This window comes from Haemaphysalis longicornis, unplaced genomic scaffold (genome assembly GCF_048455015.1).
Source record: "Haemaphysalis longicornis isolate Haplotype H1 unplaced genomic scaffold, Haemaphysalis longicornis Haplotype H1 scaffold_2, whole genome shotgun sequence".
NCBI lineage: Eukaryota > Metazoa > Arthropoda > Arachnida > Ixodida > Ixodidae > Haemaphysalis > Haemaphysalis longicornis.
In genome coordinates, this window is record NW_027526295.1 from 61,059,107 (window position 1) to 61,076,292 (window position 17,186).

General features: G+C 47.7%; 1 protein-coding gene across 1 annotated transcript in view; it reads left to right on the forward strand.

Moving 5' to 3' along the window:
• Positions 1-17,186, forward strand: part of LOC144167996 (uncharacterized) — a 30,797-nt gene that overhangs the window by 4,782 nt on the left and 8,829 nt on the right. The window contains exon 6 of the mRNA XM_077697098.1: positions 10,515-10,682. Within this exon, the coding sequence (XP_077553224.1) occupies positions 10,515-10,682 (168 nt within the window). The remainder of the gene's footprint in view (positions 1-10,514; positions 10,683-17,186) is intronic.

Sequence of the window (17,186 nt, forward strand, 5' to 3'; positions counted from 1 at the left end):
TGCCCCCCCCCCCCTGTAAGAGTGCATCGACCGATGGGAACACAAGCGACAGTCCGAACAAATAAAAAAAAATTCCCCCGCGCCTCCCCGAAGTGAATCCTGCAGAAATGCGAATGCATTGGGTGCGCCGATGAGTGTGTTGCGAGTAATGGCGTAAATAATGATGAGAGTGTGAACGTAATCATTTATTCATCAGCACCTGTTTTTGTTATCGTTGTACCTGACGGCCAGAATCACTGCCTTGTGATCGCTAAAGTGCACGGTCAAAAGGTCTTTGAGAAGCATACGCGCGTCACAGTTTCAAGTAAAGAACAGATCAATGCAACTCCCGTGAATGGTAGTGGGGCACGTGTCGAAGCCGGCAGAGAGACAATGCATAGAGTGCCTGATCTGCATGTACTCGACCAGCCACTCGCCACTCTTCTTGCGCACGTCAACGTTGAAGTCGCCAACCAAGACTATGGGGTCAGAGGGTTTGGAGTGCACGCGCACACTTTCCATAGCCGCGTCCAGCTGCGCGGCAACGGCGTCTCGAGCGAGGTTGGGCGCGAGGTACACGGTCACCACAAAGACTCCGTATCCGGTGTAGGCAAGGGTGTACAAGTCCTTGTACGGAGACGTGTCTCGAACGGGAGACGTGGCAACGGCGTGCGACATCAAGTTCCCATACACGTTAGACACGAGACTAACACCGCAGTACTCGCCGTCCTTGCCGCTTCGAGCAAACTAGTACAGCTCGCTTCAAGCGAATGCGTTCGGCATTGAGCGCGGAGAGATAACACCTGCGGGCGCACGCCGACGGAGCACGACAACCCCCGACTAAGAAATGCATTCGCATTTACGACGACGACGACGACGAAGGCAGAACTACGAGGCGCGCGCTCACGTGCGCTCGCGCTGGAGGAATGCAGGCGCACGCCGCTCGATGGACGCAAGACAACCCCCAACTAATAAATGCATTCGAATTTAAAATAGAAGTCCGTCATCATACGTAGAAAGGTTTTAAGCGAACCACCTGGACGACTTCGGGCCGCGTGCGTCATCGTGATGTTCCGGAATCACCATCGGGGATCACCTCGTAGGTTAGTTGGCCAACACGTTGTCGAATCCGGTAGGATCCGAAAAACCGTCGTAGAGGTTTCTCACTTAGTCCACGTCGTCGTATGGGAGTCCAAACCCACACACGATCCCCGAGCACATGTGGGTTGGAGCCGAGCACATGTGGGTTGGACCCACCCACGCCCCGGCTGTGCGTGGCTTTGCCGTGTCTGAGGAAATGGGCATCCTGGTGGTTGAGCCAACGCCAGGGTTGTTTTGGACCTTCATGGCCCCCTGACAGCGGCAACACACCACTTTGGCCCCTGCTTCTCACAAACGGTGCCCCCGGTCTGACCCGCCCTGGGGGGAATCAGCCAATTGCCTTTTCCTGTCCTCCTCTTTATTCTTTCTCTTTCCTATCCTCTTTCTTAACTCTGTCCTGTCATCTCCTTCCTTCCTTGTTCTACATTTTTCTAGGTGGCGAGGGTTAACCTTGTGCAAAGATGTCAGCCTTGAGTCCAAGCATAAGGTTATAGTGGCAAGGTACGGTTAACGTGTCCTGCACAGTCACGTTCCCTTGTTGGGCTCGGTGGTGGGCGACCGGCCTTGCCACCGAATTCACTCGAAGTTTTATGGCTACATTTCCTACTCCGCTCAGAAAACCCGATCGGCCTCCTAAACGGGGTCGCACCGAAGCACTGAGAATCGAACCACCCCAGGCAACATTCAGTAAGTACCTTGTAGTACACTCAACCGACGACAAATCACCAATCACTGACCTGTCAGTGTTCTTCATTGCCAAGTGCATTGAGAACATTGTTGGGAAAGATTACAATGCCAAAAAGATTCCCTCCGGAGACCTACTTGTTGAGGTAATGCGAAAAAACCAAAGCGACAACCTTCTGAAGCAAGAAAAAATTGCCAACTTGGCTGTCACCGTCACGCCGCATCGCACTCTAAACACTGTCCAAGGTGTCATTTCTGACAAAGAACTACTGCATGAGACAGACGCTGATCTCCTTGAGGGAATGCGAGACCAAGGTGTTGTTGGTGTTCGTAGAATTGTAATGAGAAGAGACGGGGCAGACATAACGACGCGACACATCATTCTTACTTTCGCCAGCTCTACCCTGCCCGAGACAGTGAAGGCAGCTTTTATTAGCTGTCGTGTTCGCGCTTACATACCTAACCCGAGGCGATGCTTCAAGTATCAGCATTATGGCAATGAACACTAGCCTGCCGTGGCAAGCTCACCTGTCCTAAATGCGGCGAAAATGATCACACCTCTGAAGAATGCCAAAACACAATTCTGAAATGTCCGAACTGCAGTGGCGCACATGCTGCATACTCACGATCTTGCCCATCTTTCAAGAAAGAAAACTAGATCATTCATATCAAAGTGACTGAAAACATAACTTTCCCCGAGGCACGCCAGAAGCACAAGTTGTTTTCGGCCACATCCTATGCAGACGCCGCCCGCCGGGGGTTGGGGCGACGTCTGGTTAGTACAGCGACACAGTGCAGCCTAGCTGATGTGTCGATGTCGTTAACCCCTTCTGAGCGGCCACCAGCTCCTCCTGCCTCCACAGCAGAGTCCCTGGTGGTTCCTGATCCTGCCGGGCTGCCACTCACAGCCCAGCGCCCCAACGCTACCCCTGCGGAGCCCGTGGAGGACTTTGCAACGGACGCTGTTGGGGCTGGTTCTGCTTCCAGTCCAGCTCCGTTCGCCCCCACAACACTCGAGGGCGTTGAGAGCACGAACTGTCGGGGCTCCACACAGACCCCGTCCCCTCCTGCACCGCAGGCTCCGACTGAGAAGGCTGAGGCCACCTCAGGGACCATTCCTCGAGGTTTTCGACGGAAGCGTACCAATTCGATGACACCTGAAGTGTCAGAAGAGGATATGGACACTTTGGCATTTGAACCTGCACCTCAGGAACGAAATGAGCGCCGCAGCACTCGTGGCCGTGGGAAAAAACCAGCTCCTCGCATCACAGGCCCTAAACAAGACTCACTGATCTGAACAAAAAAACACACTTCGATTTATTATTTTTGACGCATAATTGCTGTTGAGAACATAGTTCAATGGAACTGTAGGGGTCTCATAAAAAACTTAAATGATGTATATAAACTCCTTTATAAACATCAATCTAGTATTGTTTGCCTCCAAGAGACACACCTGAATCACAAGCAAAGTAACTTTCTGAGGCAATACACTGTCTTTAGGAAAGATAGAGATGTCTTTGCTCATTCATCTGGCGGGGTTGCCATTGTGACCCGAAAATCGATCCCCTCCCAGTCCGTTAGACTGCTCACCAGCCTTGAGGCGGTTGCTGTCCGCGTTATCATTTTTGGTCGGCTGATTACCATATGCTCTTTATACATTCCCCCGGATTATCGTCTGTCTACCTCAGAATTCGAGTCCCTGGTGGACGAGCTTCCGGAACCCTTCATCCTAGTCGGAGATTTAAATGCACACAACAAATTCTGGGGCTCTGGGAGAACCGATGCCCGTGGCCGTTTAATTGAACAGTTCTTGGTATCGTCTGGTGCGTGTCTGTTTAACAACAAACAACCAACATACTATAACACCACACATAACACGTACTCACACATAGACTTGGCAATAGGTTCTGCGGTTCTTCTCCCACTCGGTGAGTGGCAGGTGGACAAAAACCCGTTAGGGAGTGACCACTTCCCAGTAATCTTGAAGTGCCTAGACAAAGACCCCTACCCTGCAACCTCAAATAAAAGGTTTAAAGAAAGCGCTGCAGACTGGGAAAAATTTAAGCAGAAATCTCAACTCTCACACACCTCCATAGAACACTTGGGTATTGATGAAGCGTGTAGCCTTGTCACAGCCCATATTCTTGATGCTGCAGAGAAATTCATTCCCCAGACTTCTGGTAGCAAAAGTAACCTAAAGCGACCCTGGTGGAATGAAGAATGTCGACAAGCGCGCCAGGCACAGAACAAGGCGTGGGGCATTCTTCGCAGATATCCAACTGCAGACAACCTTGTAGCATTCAAGCGCGCCAAATCCATGGGAAGGCGCATTCGGCGTCAGACCAAAGGCAATAGCTTGAGGTCCTTCTTAAGCTCCATAAATTCCTTCACAGATACGCGAAAGGTTTGGAATAGGATAAGAAAACTAAATGGACAAAGGACATATAACTTACCCCTTGTTAACACCACTGGTGACACCTTAGAGGACCAGGCAAATGCGCTGGCGCAACACTTTGAACACATCTCAAGCGCCTCACATTACACAAGCACATCTATGCACTACAAAAAGTCGGCTGAGCAGAAGTCCATACGTGACCGCAAACAATCGAATGACTCCTATAACTGTCCATTCTCTCTTCACGAGCTCATTACTGCGTTGGCGGGTTGCAAGCCTTCTGCGCCAGGTGCTGATAACATTACGTACACTATGATCAAACACCTTCATACAGACACAATTCATACTCTCCTCTTTTTGTTTAACAAGATATGGCGGGTCGGGCACTTTCTTAAGACATGGAAACAAGCTGTGATTGTGCCATTGCTTAAACAGGGAAAGGATCCCTCCTGCGTTTCAAGTTATCGCCCCATTGCCTTGACCAGCTGCTTGTGTAAGCTGTTCGAAAAAAATGATTAACAGAAGGTTACTATACTTCCTGGAATACAATGGTATTCTCGACAGCTGCCAGGCAGGGTTTCGGTCGGGCAGGTCAACAATGGACCAACTTGTCGCTTTTGAATCTTATGTGAAAAATGCCTTTGTGAACAAACAGTATTGTATGTCTATATTTTTTGATCTAAAAAAAGCATATGACACTGCTTGGCGCTACGGCATCCTGCGGGACCTAAAATGTTTTGGTATTTGTGGAAATATGCTTAATGCCATTCAAAGCTATTTGTCTGAACGAACATTCAGAGTGAGGGTCGGGGCTGCAGTATCTGCGCTGTATATGCAAGAAAATGGCGTTCCTCAGGGTGGAGTACTGAGTTGCACACTTTTCATAGTTAAAATGAACACCCTCGGAAAAGCTCTGCCCCGTACAATTTCTTACTCCATTTATGTGGATGATGTTAACATCAGTTTCCGGTCCAGTAATCTATCTATTTGTGAGCGGCAGGTACAACTTGCCACAAACAGGCTTGTAAAGTGGACAGAAGAAAATGGCTTTAAGCTAAATCCTCAAAAGAGCACATGCATCCTGTTTTCGAAGAGGCGTGGTATTCACCCTCAGCCCACCGTCCTGCTCAATGAAGTAGCTGTGCCTGTGAAAAAGGAGCACAAGTTTTTAGGCATTCTGCTAGATGAAAAGCTGTCATTTATTCCTCATATAAAGCTACTCAAAATAAAATGTATAGAGGCGATGAATATCCTAAAAGTCCTATCCCACCACTCCTACGGCGAAGATAAGCTGTGCCTGCTACGTCTCTACAACAGTTTAGTGAAGTCGCGGTTGGACTATGGGAGCGTAGTATACGTTCAGCTTCGAAAACCGCTTTAAAAATGCTTGACCCTGTTCTGCACCTGGGGCTTCGCCTTTCGTCTGGAGCCTTCCGAACAAGTCCTGCGCAAAGCCTATACGTGGAATGTGATCAGTGGTGCCTGGAAGACCAGCGCTTATACACAGACCTATTGTATGCTGTGAAGACATCTATAAAAATCATCCTTCCTCACTTATTATCCACGACAGCTCTGCCATGCACTTGTTTCTCAGTCGGCCGTCTATATCTCTGCCCTTCTCGTTGAGAGTGAAAGTGCAAGCTGAGGAGCTTGGGATTTCTCTTACCGAGACTTACAGAACTTCGATCACAGACCTTGTCGCTCCTTGGGAAATGTCCGCGGTTTCTTGTGATTTATCTTTTCTAGCCATTAACAAAAAAACTGCACCAAGAGAACTCGTCTTACAGCATTTCCTACACCTACGGCATAAGTATCCCTACACAACGTTTCACACAGATGCCTCCAAGTCTGCTAATTCTGTGTCATGCGCTGCACATGGCCCAAACTTTGCTATCACAAAGACAATGAACAAAAGTACCAGTATTTTCACAGCAGAGGCACACGGCATTTTAACAACTGTGGAACACATTACACAAAGCAGAATACACAGTTCCATTATTTTTACAGACTCCCTAAGCATAGTACTAGCTCTTCTTTCAGGAAAACCAACGAAGAACTTGAGTTTAAATCGACCTATAAAGTCCATAATGGCTGCCTACGCTCTAAAACTCACTGTAATAGTTTGCTGGGTACCTGGGCACAGCGGCCTTTCGGGCAATGAAATTGCTGACCAGAATGCCGCTGTGGCGGCTCTCCGCAGTGTTGTAGATATTCCACATGTTCCCTACCTAGACATGAAGCAATCAGTTCGGAGTAGGATTCGAAGGCACTGGCAGTTACAGTGGGACACACAAATCGAAAACAAACTACACATTATAAAACCACAAATAGGGAAATACAACACAGACAAACGGAACAGGTTCACAGAAATATCAATATGTAGATTAAGGATAGGTCACACACAAGCTACTCACTCATAACTTTTATACGGAACAGCACCACCTGCTTGTGAGAAGTGCGGACGACGACTTACAGTTCTCCACGTATTGACTGAATGTTTGGCATACCATGAAGCAAAGAAACGACACTACCCCGAACTATACACCTACACGATACCCTTACACCCATCTTTGTTTTTATCCGATCCACCCCCGATCAGAAGTGAACGCCTTTTAGCCTACCTCGCTGACATTGGATTTTTAGCACTCATCTCATACCATGTGTGACATCAGGGCCACCCGAGGACAGTGAGGGTGGTTCGGAGCGTTTTCATAACAGGTTTCAGGGACGTCACTGCCATCGCAGGAGCTAGGGTCATTTTATGATGCCCCCAGCACTGTCACACTTAAACATCATCATTGTTACCTCTCATCTTAATCATCCTCCCCTTTTAGAGTAAGGGCCCTTTACACCCATCTATACACTATTTTTTATCAAGTACATCACCATCATCGCCATGGTATTTTAGCAATAAAAGTGAACAAACATTGTCTTGGCGGTCTTTGGCCTCAGACGCCCTTGCGCCAATAAAACGCACATAGAAGTAGTGGTTCGTTGTGCGAACTCACGCGAGCTGGCAAGCCTCCTCCGCACGCTGAAGGTATCCTTGGACGTCGGCGTAGAGGTCGTCTTCTTGCACGTGGGGTAGAATGGCGTCAAGCCACGTAGTCGGCCGTCTTCCGTAGACAAGGTGGAACGGTGGCATCTCTGTGGTTTCCTCAATCACTGTATTGTACGCAAACGTGACATACGGTAGGACATCGTCCCAAGTCTTATATTCAACTTCGAGGTGCATAGACAGCATATCCGCGATTGTCTTGCTCAGGCGTTTCGTTAGTCCGTTTGTTTGGGGGTGGTACGCCGTAAAGGCCGTTCCGCGGGGCTTCAGGGGCTCCATGACAGGACGCGCCTCCCTTGGTACACACAAGACGGATAACACAGACCGGCTCAGCCGGGCGGCAAAATCAAAACACAAATAAACAACCCCAATGCATGGTTCACGGTGATATTGGGTTTATTCGAAGTTCTCGTAGTTCCCGTGAACAGTTTCTTACCCAATTTCTTTGATTGACACCGGTGGCTCCTTGAAATGCTTCTAGCCCCCAGTTCACGGCTGTCACTATGGTAATAAATTACGAAGTAGGTTTCCGTACCTTGGGCTCTGTCGTCAGCCAATCAGTTGTCTTGGGATTCAAATGTTCTTGCTGAGCGTGCACGGGGCGACGGTGAGAATAGGGTTAATTTCACATTGTTACAAAGAATAATGTAATCATCATCTAAGCTTTTACGTAAAACAGCTTCCGTGAATGACTGTGTCGACTTCCAAGCATGGGCAACTCCCTTCTACCCCTGACACAAGGGCGCTTAAAAGGCCTTTGCCGAGAAGGGCTGCTACCGAAACGGCGTTCGCCTCAGTGACCAACGACAAAGGAGAATTTCTTTTACCACAGCGGGGTTTTCCCGTAAAGGGTGTTCGCCTATCTCCTTTCCGAGACGGAAAGGAGCAGCGGTGCAGCCTCGTAAGCAGGCGCTTGCAAATCATAAGCACATCTGAACCTAATGAGACCATGATTCCTTAATACTTTCATAACTTGCTAAACTTTCAATGAAATTAATTTCACCATACAAGCCCAATGGCAATATATTTTTGTTAACACCTGCCCACTGTAGCCAGATTAGGCACGGGACGGCTAAAAAAGCACTCTATCATTGCTTTTTAATACAAATATCTAAACTTATCCATTTCTTTTTTGAACAACAATAAAACGCACGGTTCCTTTTTAAAACAATGAAGAAGGTCTATTAGCCGCACTTTATTTTTCTTATTGTGCATGGTTTTTCCACAGAACTGCTAGCGCCACTTGAATGGGATCTCAGTTACGGGAACGACATTACCGAGATGGGGGTAGCTTTGTGTCACGAGCACCACCACTATCAACAGAATGTCTTTCGACGTGGGGAAAGGGGTTTACTTTAAACGAGATGTAGGGTTGCCGTGTGTCACAGCTATTATTCCGGCCGGCCAAAATCAAGCAAAATCAACCTTGAGGTCTTGCAACCAAATTAATTTTCGACTGGCAGTGTTAGGTCGAGACAGCGCCTCTCACTTCGGCGAAAGTAGCCTAGGTCACATCACCACGAGAATCTATGATAGCGCTACTCCTTTCTCTTATTTTACTGTCCTATGTGAACATCTAGCTTTCCGTTTAAATGAAACACGTTCTCACTGCCAAGCGTTGCTAATGTAGCCCAATGAACGTCGCCAACACCACTGCTGCCAAGCATCCTGTAGTCCCCCTCTGCAGTCATCATAGACGGGGCGGTATCTTCGTCTCATTGTTTTCTTTGCGTTCATGCGTACTCATTTGTCTGTAGCAACGCTACCTCAACGTGAGCTGTGTTCGTGAAAAAGAACTCGTATTTGTCCAAACATAAATAGTTGCTCTGGTAAACGACACCACGATCCCTTAGTGAAACTGTTCTTCCGCAATAAATTGCGTACTTGGTTCACGTCCAGCGATTAATTTGGGTTGAATCTTCTCTCACTGTTTGTAATGTGAGGACAGGCTATTGTGTATTTACGTCTGAACTGCAATTGGTAATAACCTCCTTGTGTCAAGCAACATCGCTGGCATATTTTGAAAGCTCCCGAATGCAATATGTGAGGCGGTTTATACAGTATTACCCGCCACACTGTCCGCTCTTTGTCTTACCGAGAACGAACTCCAACCACCCGGACATTCACGTTTCAAATATTTTACTTACTCAGATATCGAGAAGATGACCGAGTACAAAACCTTATGCACATCAGCTTGCCACTACGCTTTGACTGTGCCTGCTCTTTTGTGAGGCGCAGTTTTTTTTTTTTTTTTTTTTGCTAAAATCTTTCCGTGCTGCTCATTTCTCTATGCATCTCTAAACACAAATTACGCAGAAAACATCTGGTTATTCTGGTTTTGTGCACAAGAAGCATAACAATGCACACGAAGGCAGCCATGTATGCACACCTACATAATAAGGTTATATTGTCAAAGGTAATTTCAAGCCCATGCCCCTCCCCCGGATCACACTGCGTCTTTCAATGGGAGCCGCCGCTCTAGGATTCAACTGAACGTGAAGCCTATTTGCGGGTTTCTCGACCTTGCATTCAACTTTCACAAACAGTCAAACTCGGTACTGCATTGTCACATTCGATACGGCGCATCGACAATGCCTCCTGGCGCAGAATATGCATTGGTTTGTTTTCATATAGACAATTCTCCTCATCCAACATACTATTAAACAATTATCCAACATACTATCCTTTAAATACGTTATATATTGAGCCCCGCTTTGGGAAACAACACGCAAGCCAAATATGAGGCCACAGGGCGCAGACAGTGACCTTCCTTGCGGGCGCTGTTATAGAATAATTCCACAATAATAAAAGGCAGAAGACAAGCAGAAATGGTAGACAATTTGAAAGTAGCCTTAACCAGCCACTTTTACCATACTTTAGCTGCGTTAGCACTAGCACACCAAATGACCATTGCATAGTATCTCTTCATCGTATTTAAAGTCATGGGTAATGTTCTCCCTTACCAGGAGAAAATTTCTGATAAAGAAGGCATTCTCTGATTCCCTTGCCATGAAGCGTAGGATACCTCATGCGGAAGTCGGGGCACATTCATCAGGGCTCAGAACCCGACTACCGCGCCAATACGGGAAGTCTTGGGGTAAACAGACGCTGGTAGGTTGCCCATCTAAACTTTATTTTACGCAGTCCAAAGGCGAAGGAAATTGCAATACCGAACACTACACTTATCCTGTGGAGCTTCCGTTATGCAAATTGCACATAACGCCCAGTTCTCTTTTATGTATCACGCTCGCAAAGTACCTCACTGATTCCGCGTTCGTGCAACTTTTACCATTTCAGGTACCTGGTGCACAACCTGAACGCCTCGGAGCCCGCGTACCTGGGTCCATTGTGGGCGGGGGCCCGAATTCCCCGTCCAAGCAGACACCCCCAAACGTTCGCATTCAATCGGGCTGCCCTGGAGAGCATTGTGAAGGCCAACTGCTCTGGCGGCGACACCATGGCCAGGTGAATGAACTGCCATCCGCTTTCTCCGGGCATTTGGGGACACGCGACCGAATGCGAGAATGTTTTATGCTTGAACAAATACCAGCAGTTATTCTCCCCAATAATAGGACGGACTCCAGGAACATTATCGTCACTGCATTGACAAATGCAGAGCTAAAGGGACATTTTTTGCACATACCCAAAAGCTTTACCAGCACGATAGTCCAAATTACGTAAACACGTTCTTTCGCGTCACGGGACGCACATGTGCGTCAAAACTCCTGGGTGAAAACGAAAATTCCTCGCGACATTTACGTCTAGCCTGTGATATTCTTCAAGCTTTTTTACTTGTACTGTTCGACCCTCGTAAACACGGGCATTTTTTTTATTTTCGCCTCCATTATAAGAGCGGCCGCCGCGGCCGGGAAGCCAGCCCATGACCTCGTGCTCGGCAGCGCAGCACCTTAGCCACTGAGCCACCGCAGCAGATCGTCACTTGAATTCAAACGCGTGAATCAGCAAAGAGTGCAACCAGAGACAATTGAAATGCACTTAACCACGGCTTTTTGAAATCAGAGTTATTCCTTGCAAAGGTTAAAAGAATGCAAGAATAATGAACAGTGGTCGGATGAGTTGTATTGGTGAAGCACCTGAGTGGAAATGCTTTTTTATTAAATCAAAGAATCCTCAACTCCACCGTTAGGCTGTCTCACTTTTCCTTCGTCTCTACGCTGCTGACGGAGGCGACGGGTTCGGCGGCAGAGAATGAGGAGAGGTGAGGTGTCATGCATTGGTGTCAGCTTCGTTCAATTCCTATAATTCCTAGAGCGTGTGCAAGGCGCACACAGCGCCGCCATACGTGACGTGGGCGGAGCTCACAGCGGCGCGAGAGGAAGCATAACGCTATGCGTGGAGTTCACCGAGGACGCAGGGGGCAAACCCACAGATGCGCTCAGTGAGTGCTCCGTCTGTCTCCCCCCTCTCCGCGTGGGCTGGTAGCTCAATCGGTAAGACAACGGGCAGTCACTCCTTTTCTCTAGGCGGTCCAGGTTCGATTCCTGGTGGTGCCAGTATCTTATTTTTGTTGGCGGGAGTTTTTTGTTCACACCAGCGGTCGCGGCAGGACCCTTGGGTAACAGGTTAAAAGATTCCCTTTAAAACAATCCTCGGTTGGCAACATTTCGCTGAATGGTTAGAAAAAGATATAAAAGGCGGCACATTTGGCAGCATTCCTTATCACGAAAGGTCACTGTTTTACGATGCTAGCAAAGACACTGCCGTGCTTTCATCGCTGCATGGTGTCATATCTAACCATTTAGAGCTAACACGGAAGAAACTGAGCGTTGGCCCTATTCTCGACTGCAAAAATTCACAGGCAACTGTGATTTTGCTGGAAGTCTTTTGTGATTGGCTTCAAGTTTTGATTTGATTGATTGATTGTGGGGTTTAACGCGCCGACGCAACGCAGGCGATGAGGCGCGCCGTAGTGGAGGGCTACGGATTAATTTTGACCACCTGGGGATCTTTATCGTGCGCCGAAATCTCGTACACACAGGCGTTTTTGCTTTTCGCCTCCATCAGAAAAGCGGCCGCCGCGGCCGGGAATCGAACGGCTTCAAGTTTTGATCACATGCTTCCGGTTGGCAAAGCTGTTTTGTCTCCAGTCGTCCTTTTGTCGCTTCATGCCGTTTACGGGAACCAGTCCTAAAATTTGCCTTATTTCTTTTTACTGAAAGCGCATAATTCTTGGCTGGCAAAAAAAAACTAGAATAAGTGCAGCGGACATGACAACCTACGCTTGTCTTTGCTATTCAACAACAGCACGACTTGAATATCACGCAATCTCTGTGATTTGCTGATTTGCTGAGGAGTGACGTAACTTAAACGGTTAGCGTGAACGATTACGTCGCACAACGGCAACTTCAGCATGCCAGAAAATGACGTAATGTTACCTAACAGCTTGAAATGGCGGCTGCTGTCGCCGTGAAAAAGGGCGAAAAATCTCACCGACCTTCGGCGCCGTGAATAACCCGTGAATTCGCAGCAGGCACAGTTTCGCATGACGCGCGGATTAACGCTTGTTTTTTACCGAGAAAGACTACGTTTTGAGTGTTTCCATCTCAGCGATCACGGAGCATACAAATAACGTGCCGTAGTTTGGCTTTATGTTTGGCAATAAAACAAAAATTATTAGTTTGGCGTAGTAGCAACCCAAAAGCAACAATCCTATCCATTACAAAAAGAACCCAATGCCTGGCGTTTGTCCACAGTCGTCCTACTGATCTTCTGGGGCACATGATCGAACTCAAGAGAAAAATAACAAAGAAAAGTGAATGTTTGAATCATTACTGCACAGATTGAAGTCGAGCTTGACCAACGCCGCCTGTATAAACATTGCCTAACGCGTGAGCGAAAAATGGCCAAACAACCACTCTCCTGTTGCTCTCTGCTACCCTTCCCCGCTCCGTAGCCTTCCAACGTGTTTTCGTGTCCGCCAGCCAGCGCCGCTTCTCGGAAACTATGCAAAATAGTGGAAAGTTTATTTAGCGTTCCCGAGGCGGCGCTCCTACGCCTTCTTGTTTTTCACCATGCCTGTCTGTCTTGGTCTGTCACTGATAAAACTTCCTTTGTCACGAAGCAAAATCACTTGCGCTGCCGCAGGCTGATGCCGGCTTATCTTTGCGCGCTTATCTACTCTGATCACAGGCCCTGAAATTTTCTGAGTGGGGCATCCCACCTCTATCCCCTTTGCATTTAGGTATTGTTTTGACCCCGCTGTTCGCACTCCGCATCGGTACGCACGTCTAAAATTGAGGACTGTACTGTAGAAGCGCCCGGACAGCGTGGCGGGATCCCAGCTGCTTATCCTTTTGTTTCCTATAACTTTCTGAAGTTTACAAGCACGTGATATTATTGGAAAGTAATCGTAGAAGTGAGCGCCTGAACGAAAAACGTGCGCGCAATTTTTTCTTCTCTAAAACTCCAGAAAGAAAAATATCAGTAAAATAATGGCTGCCCCATCCGAAAATATCGTTTTTCTGTTAGCTATATGTCTACCCGACAATCAGTATGTTCTTACACTATTTCAGTCCACCTCTGTCTTTATCTTTGGAAAAATGCAGCAAGTATGAAGCGAGCGACACGTTGAACGAGATCCCCCAGTGCGCCACAGAACTAACGCCTTGTCGCGGCTAAGATGTATGCGAAACGGCCCTTGAAGCTCAACAGGCAAGCTAACAGACACACGTCGTAGAAGTGGGTGCAGCGTTCGCGACTCGCGAGCAGTGACGTAAGGCGAGATGTCCGCCGGCACGCGCCACATAGCGGATCAGTGCCTGAACTAAGCGTCCCTACCCTTCCCATTGAAAAGCGCGCCACGCGTCAGGCAATGTTAATACAGGCGGCGTTGGCTTGACCAACGCCGCCTGTATAATCATTACCTAACGCGTGAGCGAAAAATAGCCGATGAGCCACTCTCCTGTTAGCTCTCTCCTACCGTTTCCCGCTCCGCAGCCTCCCTGCGTGCTTTCATGTCCGTCGGCCAGCGCCCCTTCTCGGAAACTATGCTAAATAGTTGAAAGTCTGTTTAACTTTCCCCAGGCGCGGCTCATACGCCTTCGTGTTTTTCACCATGCCTGTCTGGCTTGTTTTGTCGCGGATACCACCTTTTCCACGGATGCAAAATCACTTGTGCTGCCGTAGGCAGATGATGCCTTTGCGCGCTTACCTATTTGGATAATGAGCACCGAAATTTTCCGACAGGGGCATAACTCCCTCGGTCCCCTCCGCGTTTCGGCCTTGTTTCGTCGCCGCTGTTCGCACTCCGCATCGGTACGTACTTTTAAAATTCAGGACTGTACTGTAGAAGCACCCGCACATTGTGGCTGGAGCGACAGCGGCTTATCCTGATGTTCTCCATAATGTTCTGAAATTTACAAGCACGTGATATATTTGGAAAGTAATGGTAGCAGTGAGCGCCTGAACAAAAAAAGTGAAAGCAATTTTTTCTTCCTTAAATCATCCTCCAGGCAGAAAATATCAATAAAATATTCATAATGTAACAATAGGGCTGAACTTAACACGACGACCTCAGGATCAAGAAAAAAGGACACACGAAACGGTAGATTCCAACAGGGGCACACATGCTTGTGTTACCATACCAAGGGAGAAAAACTGCTGCTTCCTTTTGATTCTGAGCATAGTAAATTAGTAAAGCGAGGCATAGGCAGAGGTTTTCTAACAAAAGCGACAAAAAATTGTGTTATCATGCCATGGCAGAAAGCCTTGACATCCAAACAGCCAGGCTCACAAAAAGTGGCTATCAGTTCTGTAGCAAGATCGGTTATGTCCGCTGTTGTTTATGGAAAAAAATCAACGGGTGACAAAACAGATAGACGTGCGGTCGTGATACCATGTGTTCATGGTTTGTCCCATCGCTTGAAAAAATAGGGGTAGACATGACGTACAGGTAGTTTGTTCCGCACCAGATAAGCTTGGAAGCATGTGCAATCGGGTTAATAAAGCGCTGGAGACCAAGAAAATTGGAACTAGTAGACATAGTAGTTGTGGTGTTGCGCACTTGCGGAAGTTTGTGAAGTGCTCTGTTGGTATAGTTTACAAGATCCCGCTTGCCTGCAAAAAGTCATACATAGGACAATCAGGACGTTGTGTGAACGAAAGGTTGAAGGAGCATCGCGCGCTGTGTCAGCAGACGGCTATATTTCTGGCAATCTTGCAAAGCACTGCGACAATTGCAAATGCACTCCAGATTTCACATACACGATGATGCTCTACAAATCAAGGGACCGGGTTACAAGTGAAATATGTCAAGCATTGTTGATGGTTTCTAGCTTCGAAGGCGAGTGCGTCAGTGCTCCGTCAGTCTCATTGCTGGAAAGAGAGGTTGATTATCTAAAGAAAAAGAATGGTTGTATGAGGTGATATGATTCGAACATGCATTGGGTGGTGATACGAGGTGGCAAGACTATTTATATGTTGTCTTGTTTATTGAAGCTTTTCAAAGTTGTTAGTAGTGCATCTACTGTTTCGTGTGTCCTTTTTTCTTGATCCTTACGTCGTCGTGTTAAGTTCAGCGCTATTGTTACATTATGTATACATACCAACTAGCCCAACACCAAGCGTTATTGAAGTCAAGAAAGTATTCGCTGTACCATTAGAAAATATCGTTCTTTTATTCGGTTTTTTTTGTCTCCCCTACAATTAACATCTTTTTACACTATTTCAGTTCCACGCCCGTCAGTTAAGTTTGGAAAAATGCAGCAAATCTGAAGCGAGCGACAGATTGCACGAGATCCCCCCTGCGATCCCGTAACTATATCCCGGATAAGATGTGAAAAAAAACTGCTCTTGAAACCCAAGCATTGAAGGACTCTGGTTCAACATATCTCCCTTTCGCTCGCTTTTGGATCAACGTTACTCGATCGCCTGCGGGTGTTCACATCAATTTTGGCCTGCAGAAATGTGTTTCCGTCGCCACCCTCAGCTTCCGTCTTAGTTTGTATAATTCATGCCAAGGGTTTTTATTTCGTTTATGTGCAATATTTTATACCTTGAGTAAATATTAACGACGTTCGTTTACCCGAAGTCCCGGGCAGGTCAGGAACACAATCGCCCGGGCTCCGGATGGTTTGGCAAGAGGCTCGCAGTGCGATGGTGTTGAAATTCTCTGAGATGGCGGTCGAAGTGACGAACTCGATGTGTTTGTGATTAATGAAGAGAAATGAATACCTTTTATACAACTATTTGCAATGCAGTAACTGGATACATGAGAAATAAAAAGAAAAAACTTCAAACTGCAGTTGGATGCTAGCTCCAAGTGCGTACAAGTCACTCGAGCTTTTCAAACTTCGTCTAACTTTGCTATGCTAGGAGCGTACAGAAACCGCTCTATAGAAACGATGGCCGGGACTCTGTTCCCGCCGCACGACCGGTCTAGTTGCCCGGTACAGAGCTGTACCCTAAACTTCCGAAGCGATCCTGAAGTCTACCTCTCAATTAGGGGGCTCACAAATCCCAACCTAGCTTCAGCGGTCGAGACTTCTTGTCTCGCCTGGAAGTGCATGACTGAGAGCTCAGACGAGAAGGCTTTCTAATAGCCGGGTTCGGCCTTTAACCACTCCAATATTACTGTCTCTCGGGAACGCCTTTCTAAATTTCGTACACGCGCAAGCGGAGGCCCTAATTCCTGCAGACAGCTGTCACTCAGCCATTTGCCGAATATTCACTGAGGTACCGCAACCTTCGAGTCAAATCCCTGCATCGGGCTGAGCTAGCCCGAGGCGGCGAGTACACGTGCCTCCTAGGGGAGGGGTTCAGGGACGGCGGCTACCGAAAAGCAGCCGTTCTAACAGTCTCGCGTGACCACGGCGTCTCGGGGACAAGCCGCCGCCATGGCGCGGTCAGACGACGATAATTACCCCTCGTTGTCTGCTACATCAACAATCCTCGGAACTTGGCGGGGCCGTCTCCATTCGTGAAGGGGATTATTCCCGCGGCATTCCTCCA